Here is a 10,017-nt window from a genome sequence, read left to right as displayed (position 1 = left end):
TATTATCGTTTTACTTACTGTTTTACTTACAGTTTTATATTATCGTTTTACTTACTGTTTTATATGATCATTTTACTTACTGTTTTACTTACTGTTTTACATTATCGTTTTACTTACTGTTTTACTTACTGTTTTATATTATCGTTTTACTTACTGTTTTATATTAGCGTTTTACTTACTGTTTTATATTATCGTTTTACTTATTGTTTTATATGATAATTTTACTTACTGTTTTACTTACTGTTTTATATGATAATTTTACTTACTGTTTTACTTACTGTTTTACATTATCGTTTTACTTACTGTTTTACTTACTGTTTTATACTATCGTTTTACTTACTGTTTTACTTACAGTTTTATATTATCATTTTACTTACTGTTTTACTTACTGTTTTACATTATCGTTTTACTTACTGTTTTACTTACTGTTTTACATTATTGTTTTACTTACTGTTTTACTTACTGTTTTATATTATCGTTTTACTTACTGTTTTATATGATAATTTTACTTACTGTTTTACTTACTGTTTTACATTATCGTTTTACTTACTGTTTTACTTAGTTTTATATTATCGTTTTACTTACTGTTTTACTTACATTTTTATATTATCGTTTTACTTACTGTTTTATATGATCATTTTACTTACTGTTTTACTTACTGTTTTACATTATCGTTTTACTTACTGTTTTACTTACTGTTTTATATTATCGTTTTACTTACTGTTTTATATGATAATTTTACTTACTGTTTTACTTACTGTTTTATATGATAATTTTACTTACTGTTTTACTTACTGTTTTACATTATCGTTTTACTTACTGTTTTACTTACAGTTTTATATTATCGTTTTACTTACTGTTTTACTTACAGTTTTATATTATCGTTTTACTTACTGTTTTACTTACTGTTTTATATTATCGTTTTACTGTTTTATATGATAATTTTACTTACTGTTTTACTTACTGTTTTACATTATCGTTTTACTTACTGTTTTACTTACTGTTTTATATTATCGTTTTACTTAATGTTTTACTTACTGTTTTATATTATCGTTTTACTTACTGTTTTACTTACTGTTTTATATTATCGTTTTACTTACCTTTTTATATTATCGTTTTACTTACTGTTTTACTTACTGTTTTATATTATCGTTTTACTTACTGTTTTACTTACTGTTTTATATTATCGTTTTATATTATCGTTTTACTTACCTTTTTATATTATCGTTTTACTTACTGTTTTATATTATCGTTTTACTTACTCTTTTATATTATCGTTTTACTTACCGTTTTACACTATCGTTTTACTTACTGTTTTACTTACTGTTTTATATTATCGTTTTACTTACTGTTTTACTTACTGTTTTATATCATCGTTTTACTCACTGTTTTATATGATAACTTAGAAGTGCAGAGTGTTCTCATTGTCAAGGTAAAGAAGAAGCCTTATTTTCGCTGTTGTTTTGTTTTCCAGGTAATCCAATGAGCTAAGAGCAAGTGGGGGTGTTAAGTGTTGTTATTTGATGCGCCCCTACCCTTTGTATTACGGTACATTCGGATGTGACGTCGCCACCTTCTCAGTGCGCGACAGTGTGCGTTATAAGAGTCGGTAGTAGAGAGCTAAGACCTGCTCTATTTGCCTAAATACACATGCATAACGTTAAAGGCTAAAGAGAAAACAGTCAAGCTTTGCTTATCCTCCATACGCAAAGGAGAAGATTGCGCAACCCAGCTCAACATTTATGTTGCCGTTTTGCTTACTGTTTTATGTTTTTACTTACTGTTTTATGTTTTCACTTACCGTTTTATGTTACCGTTTGGCGGCACGGTGGCCCAGTGGTTAGCTCTGTCGCCTCACAGCAAGAAGGTCCTGGGTTCGAACCCACGGGGTTATCCAACCTTGGGGGTCATTCCAGGTCGTCCTCTGTGTGGAGTTTGCATGTTCTCCCCGTGGCTGCGGTGGTGGTGGTTTCTCCAGGTGCCCCGGTTTCCCCCACCACCAGAAAAACATGCACGTTAGGGTTAATACTCCTGTCTGTGCCCCTGAGCAAGGCAGTGGAAAGAAGAACTGAAAATGGAGTTGGTCCCCGGGTGCTGCACGGCAGCTGCCCACTGCTCCTAGCTGCACAGTTAGGATGGGTTGAATGCAGGGCATAACTTCCCTACGGGGATCGATAAAGTATCTCAAAATCCAAATCAGAAATGTCCTTCTAATTCAAAAATACACTCTTGATTCAAATGTTGTACTTCAATACCAGGTGACATTGTTGGACCAGATCCGGTTAGTGTGTCAACAATCAACAAGACCTCATTAGCTCAGTGTTGCCACAACAATAGCAGAGAAGAGAAGTGTAATAACACAGAGTGATGACGTTGTTATATGTTCTCAACTGAGTTCTCGCACAAGCCCTTTCCGTCATGTCTCTGTGTGACACATCTGTGTGGAACATCTGTGTGGAACATCTGTGTGACACATCTGTGTGGAACATCTGTATGAATCATCTGTGTGAAACATCTGTGTGGAACATCTGTGCTCACTGGCTTTGCTGTGCATTCTCTCCTCTTGGCCTTTGCAAACTTGACTTAGAAAACCTGGTCATCAACACATGTTTGTGCTGGTGTCTCTGCTGGTGTTTCTAATGGTGTTTCTGCTGGTGTCTCTGCTGGTGTCTCTGCTGGTGTTTCTGATGATTCTCTGCTGGTATTTCTGTTGGTGTTTCTGTTGGTGTCTGCTGGTGTCTCTCTTGGTGTTTGTGCTGGTGTCTCTGCTGGTGTCTCTGATGGTGTCTCTGCTGGTGTTTCTAATGGTGTTTCTACTGGTGTCTCTGCTGGTGTCTCTGCTGGTGTCTCTGCTGGTGTTTCTGTTGGGGTGGTAAGCATTGTCGTTGCAATGTATGGCACAAAGGTAAAGCCCTTAATGAATAATTGTAATGAATTAGTCTCTGCATTGTTATCCCAGTACCTTTTATGAGACAAAAGCAAACATAATCATGTGAGTGACACTGGATTGCTGGATTGTGCTATATCACCAGATGTCACACAAAGTGAGCTTTCATGTCTGTAAGCTACAATGAAGTGTTGCTATTGTGTTACCACGCAGTTACTGTTTGCCGTCAATGTTCATTGTCACAGAGCTCCTTTCAATCTTCAAAAAAAGAAAAAAGCCAAGAATATGTTGATTCATATTTATTAAATCAAAACCATAAGACTCGTGTTCAAAACACACGTGAATCTTCACCCAGAGTGATACATAAAAGTACATCTTAAATCAGTTTTCCCATAATCACACACATTGTCGTTTGCATTATAGCCTAGCAGGAAGAGCTAGACACCTAGATCTGGACACTTGTGTTCCAAACAGTGTAAATGTGGAATAGATACAGAGAAGGAAATTTAGAAAATATTAGATACGTCATACCTTCCACTCACAAATAGGGGGAGGCTGCTTAGCTTCACAGATATAAGCTATATTTGCCAGCAAATTTATTCTAAATATATTCAATTCCCAGTTCCCAGTTACAATTCACACTCATCCCAAGTTCACACTAAAGATTACAAAACTTGGGTCCTGACGGAATCCCCGCTGTCTCAGTTTCGTTGCTTCCCTCTGGCGTACTCCTCCAGCTTGAGCTTCTCCGTGTGGTTACTAAGAAACGCTGCATCACTGCTGACCTGCACCTTGTCAAAGAAGTTAAAATCTGCTACGTAGTGACCGCCAGCGGTGCTGAACAGCACCGGCTTGAACTCGTAGCCCCAGAGAATCTCCTGTGGGACGTAGGAGGTTCGGCTTTGGCACGTGGCTGCTGTGGACTCCATGGTGGCATTGAGGGTCACCAGCAGCTCAAAGTCCCGAGTGTGGAGGTTTTCAGCCGTCAGCTCCGCAAGTGGGCTGTTCTCATCGAGCACGTGGTAGAAAGTGAGTGGAAGGATGAGGAAAGGGCAGTCTCCGGTGGAGTCCATTTGGAAATTCACACAACTCTGATGAATAAGTGTTTTCTCTCCTTCCTCCGTCACGTTCGAGTGAAGGAGCTTGCCTGTGAGCTGGCACTGGATCAGCAGGCTCTTCCTCATGTTAGCGACCCGCACCATGAGGCAGAGCTGGCCTTCATGCCTGCACACCACTGCTGAATGGCTGAACTTGATGGTTTCCGCCCGCTTTTTGGGGCGTGCCAGCTTGGCTAGGAAGGCCCCAGTCACAAAAATCTCCGCCAGGCCGGTGATTACAAGTTGAGCTACCAGGGTGAAGATGGCCAGGGGACACTCTTCTGAGATGTAGCGGAAGCCATAGCCAATAGTTGTTTGTGATTCCAGAGAGAACAGGAAGGCCCCGGTGAGCGTGTGTACGTTCATGACGCAGGGTGTGTGGTTGGAGGACAGAATGTCCTCAAAGTCACCATTACCCATGCTGATGAAGTAAAAAATGATGCCAAAAATGAACCAAGTCATGACAAAGGTGGAGGCAAACAAGGTCAGTTTGTAGCGCCACTTCATGTCCACCACCGTGGTCCAGATGTCATGCAGGTACAGCTTGACCATGCCCTCCACGTTGTTGATTCGCACATTGTTGTGGCCATCTTTGGACACAATCCTCCGCTGAACCTCGGTCTTTTTTATGGTCATGTTGCTCAGAGTCAAACACAACCGATCGTGACTTCTGAAGTTTCCCTTCTGCAAGCTGAAACACGGACAGAGGAAATAAAATGTTGAGGATATCTGGTCTAACACTTCACCTATCTCTCAAAAGATCTGCTGTCTGATGACATAACCTACACTATGAGACTGCATTATGAGACTACATTATGATACTGCATTATGAGACTAGATTATGATACTGCATTATGATACTGCATTATGAGACTAGATTATGGTACTGCATTATGATACTGCATTATTAGACTAGATTATGGTACTGCATTATGATACCGCATTATGAGACTAGATTATGATACTGCATTATGAGACTACATTATGATACTACATTATGAGACTACATTATGATACTGCATTATGATACTGCATTATGAGACTGCATTATGAGACTAGATTATGAGACTAGATTATGGTACTGCATTATGAGACTAGATTATGGTACTGCATTATGATACTGCATTATGAGACTAGATTATGGTACTGCATTATGATACTGCATTATGAGACTAGATTATGGTACTGCATTATGAGACTAGATTATGATACTGCATTATGATACTGCATTATGAGACTAGATTATGGTACTGCATTATGGTACTGCATTATGAGACTAGATTATGAGACTAGATTATGGTACTACATTATGGTACTGCATTATGAGACTAGATTATGATACTGCATTATGATACTGCATTATGAGACTAGATTATGAGACAACATTATGATACTGCATTATGAGACTACATTATGATACTGCATTATGAGACTAGATTATGATACTGCATTATGAGACTACATTATGATACTATATTATGAGACTACATTATGAGACTACATTATGATACTGCATTATGATACCGCATTATGAGACTAGATTATGATACTGCATTATGAGACTACATTATGATACTACATTATGAGACTACATTATGATACTGCATTATGATACTGCATTATGAGACTGCATTATGAGACTAGATTATGATACTAGATTATGGTACTGCATTATGAGACTAGATTATGAGACTAGATTATGGTACTGCATTATGATACTGCATTATGAGACTGCATTATGAGACTAGATTATGAGACTAGATTATGGTACTGCATTATGAGACTAGATTATGAGACTAGATTATGATACTGCATTATGATACTGCATTATGGTACTGCATTATGATACTGCATTATGAGACTAGATTATGATACTGCATTATGATACTGCATTATGAGACTAGATTATGGTACTGCATTATGGTACTGCATTATGATACTGCATTATGATACTACATTATGATACTGCATTATGAGACTACATTATGATACTGCATTATGATACTGCATTATGAGACTAGATTATGAGACTAGATTATGATACTGCATTATGATACTGCATTATGGTACTGCATTATGATACTACATTATGATACTGCATTATGAGACTAGATTATGAGACTACATTATGAGACTACATTATGATACTGCATTATGAGACTAGATTATGAGACTACATTATGAGACTACATTATGATACTGCATTATGAGACTACATTATGATACTGCATTATGATACTGCATTATGAGACTAGATTATGGTACTGCATTATGATACTGCATTATGAGACTAGATTATGGTACTGCATTATGAGACTAGATTATGATACTGCATTATGGTACTGCATTATGAGACTAGATTACGAGACTAGATTATGGTACTGCATTATGATACTGCATTATGAGACTAGATTATGATACTGCATTATGAGACTAAATTATGAGACTAGATTATGGTACTGCATTATGATACTGCATTATGAGACTAGATTATGGTACTGCATTATGAGACTAGATTATGGTACTGCATTATGATACTGCATTATGAGACTAGATTATGGTACTGCATTATGAGACTAGATTATGGTACTGCATTATGAGACTAGATTATGAGACTAGATTATGGTACTGCATTATGATACTGCATTATGAGACTAGATTATGATACTGCATTATGAGACTAGATTATGAGACTAGATTATGGTACTGCATTATGATACTGCATTATGAGACTAGATTATGGTACTGCATTATGATACTGCATTATGAGACTAGATTATGATACTGCATTATGATACTGCATTATCAGACTAGATTATGAGACTAGATTATGGTACTGCATTATGATACTGCATTATGAGACTAGATTATGATACTGCATTATGATACTGCATTATGAGACTAGATTATGAGACTAGATTATGGTACTGCATTATGATACTGCATTATGAGACTAGATTATGGTACTGCATTATGATACTGTATTATGAGACTAGATTATGGTACTGCATTATGATACTGCATTATGAGACTAGATTATGGTACTGCATTATGATACTGCATTATGAGACTAGATTATGGTACTGCATTATGATACTGCATTATGAGACTAGATTATGGTACTGCATTATGATACTGCATTATGATACTGCATTATGAGACTAGATTATGGTTCTGTATTATGGTACTGCATTATGAGACTAGATTATGAGACTAGATTATGGTACTGCATTATGAGACTAGATTATGGTACTGCATTATGGTACTGCATTATGATACTGCATTATGATACTAGATTATGAGACTAGATTATGGTACTGCATTATGAGACTACATTATGATACTGCATTATGATACTGCATTATGAGACTACATTATGATACTGCATTATGGTACTGCGTTATGATACTGCATTATGAGACTAGATTATGAGACTGCATTATGATACTGCATTATGAGACTACATTATGAGACTAGATTATGAGACTAGATTATGGTACTGCATGATGGTACTGCATTATGACACTGCATTATGAGACTAGATTATGGTACTGCATTATGATACTGCATTATGAGACTAGATTATGATACTGCATTATGATACTGCATTATGAGACTAGATTATGAGACTAGATTATGGTACTGCATTATGGTACTGCATTATGAGACTAGATTATGAGACTAGATTATGGTACTGCATTATGGTACTGCATTATGACACTGCATTATGAGACTAGATTATGGTACTGCATTATGAGACTAGATTATGAGACTAGATTATGGTACTGCATTATGGTACTGCATTATGAGACTAGATTATGAGACTAGATTATGGTACTGCATTATGGTACTGCATTATGACACTGCATTATGAGACTAGATTATGGTACTGCATTATGAGATTAGATTATGAGACTAGATTATGGTACTGCATTATGACACTGCATTATGAGACTAGATTATGGTACTGCATTATGAGACTAGATTATGAGACTAGATTATGGTACTGCATTATGATACTGCATTATGATACTGCGTTATGATACTGCATTATGATACTGCGTTATGATACTGCATTATGGTACTGCATTATGAGACTAGATTATGAGACTAGATTATGGTACTGCATTATGATACTGCATTATGAGACTAGATTATGAGACTAGATTATGAGACTAGATTATGGTACTCTATAGGTTGTGTTACATCTCCAATACAAGTAGCAATGTGAGGATTTTGTCACGACAGAACCACTTAAATGTCAATATGTCTCCTCAAATGGTACATGGATTTTCAGTTTCGTCAATCACAATACAAACACAATGCAAACACACACATTCAAAACAAATACTTGATTTTTTAAGAAACATGCTTTCAACTCTTAACACATTAAAATCAAATCGAACCCGAAGGCGTCAAGATGTTGTCCTTTTATTTGGGAAGCTAAACTGCTCTATCGGCATTGTTATGTCAACAGTACTTGGAGCGACGACGAGCATCTTGCTTTTACTTTCCATGGTTGAGGTATTAAATGATAGTAAAGTTGAAGGTTAACTTGCTGGTGAAGACCTGAGGTAGACCAGACCGGACCAGACCAGACCAGACGTCTTGTGCGACAGCAGTAAATGTCTACAAGTGAGTTGTGGCAGTACTTGTTAAAGGTAAAGAAGCACGTTGTACTTACGTTTTGTGCTGAAGTCTGGTGGAGTGTTGTCAGTGTGTGGGTCTGTAAGGTGAGACTGTGCAGGACCAGCACCACTCCGGCGGAGGCCTCAGGACCGGCTTTCCTCCATTGTCCTTGCTTGTGTGCATTGAACTTTGGAACAGCGGTATTTAGGGCACGTTGTCAGAAGACGGACGGGTGCAGGTAAGAAGAGTGTTTATGTGCGCTCGTGTGCATGTGGGTTGGCTTTTGTTTTGTGTGCTGTACACCCCCCCCACCCCCACCCCCCCACCCCCACCCCACCCCACCCAGTCATGTGAATAGTGAAATGGGTTGGTCCTTCTCCTCAGGTCTAGTAGAAGGAAACCTGGCCGTGTTCAGCTCCTCTGTGGCTGTTGTTGCTGTATACACACCCAAATATATGTACTACCTGTACTACACAGACAAATATATGTACTACCTGTAAATACACACCCAAATATATGTACTACCTGTACTACACAGCCAAATATATGTACTACCTGTACTACACACCCAAATATATGTACTACCTGTACTACACACCCAAATATATGTACTACCTGTACTACACAGACAAATATATGTACTACCTGTAAATACACACCCAAATATATGTACTACCTGTACTACACACAGCCAAATATATGTACTACCTGTACTACACACCCAAATATATGTACTACCTGTAAACACACACCCAAATATATGTACTACCTGTAAACACACACCCAAATATATGTACTACCTGTACTACACACCCAAATATATGTACTACCTGTACTACACACCCAAATATATGTACTACCTGTAAACACACACCCAAATAAATGTACTACCTGTACTACACACCCAAATATATGTACTACCTGTACTACACACCCAAATAAATGTACTACCTGTACTACACAGCCAAATATATGTACTACCTGTACTACACACCCAAATATATGTACTACCTGTACTACACACCCAAATATATGTACTACCTGTAAACACACACCCAAATATATGTACTACCTGTAAACACACACCCAAATATATGTACTACCTGTACTACACACCCAAATATATGTAGTACCTGTAAACACACACCCAAATATATGTACTACCTGTAAACACACACCCAAATATATGTACTACCTGTAAACACACACCCAAATATATGTACTACCTGTACTACACACCGAAATATATGTACTACCTGTACTACACACCCAAATATATGTACTACCTGTAAACACACACCCAAATAAATGTACTACACACCCGAATAAATGTACTACCTGTACTACACACACAAATAAATGTACTACCTATACGACACACCCAAATAAATGTACTAACTGTAC

The 10,017-nt window shown here is 37.2% G+C and overlaps 1 protein-coding gene across 1 annotated transcript; it reads right to left on the bottom strand.

Moving 5' to 3' along the window:
• Positions 1 to 3,188: 3,188 nt before the first annotated feature.
• Positions 3,189 to 8,827, bottom strand: kcnj15 (potassium inwardly rectifying channel subfamily J member 15). Its single transcript, XM_056285237.1, has 2 exons — positions 8,669 to 8,827; positions 3,189 to 4,675 (listed from the first exon to the last, which is right to left on the bottom strand). Exon 2 carries the CDS (start codon positions 4,618 to 4,620, stop codon positions 3,589 to 3,591), a length of 1,032 nt encoding a protein of 343 aa, XP_056141212.1. The 5' UTR covers positions 4,621 to 4,675; positions 8,669 to 8,827; the 3' UTR covers positions 3,189 to 3,588.
• Positions 8,828 to 10,017: the final 1,190 nt, after the last annotated feature.

Source organism: Lampris incognitus, chromosome 8 (assembly GCF_029633865.1).
Source record: "Lampris incognitus isolate fLamInc1 chromosome 8, fLamInc1.hap2, whole genome shotgun sequence".
In the NCBI taxonomy this organism is placed as follows: domain Eukaryota; kingdom Metazoa; phylum Chordata; class Actinopteri; order Lampriformes; family Lampridae; genus Lampris; species Lampris incognitus.
Note: the sequence above shows the minus strand (reverse complement) of the source record. Positions and strands in the feature narration are given on the sequence as shown.

Coding starts and splice junctions, on each gene's coding strand:
- kcnj15 (XM_056285237.1), bottom strand. CDS start 4,620: ATGACCATAAAAAAGACCGAGGTTCAGCGGAGGATTGTGTCCAAAGAT.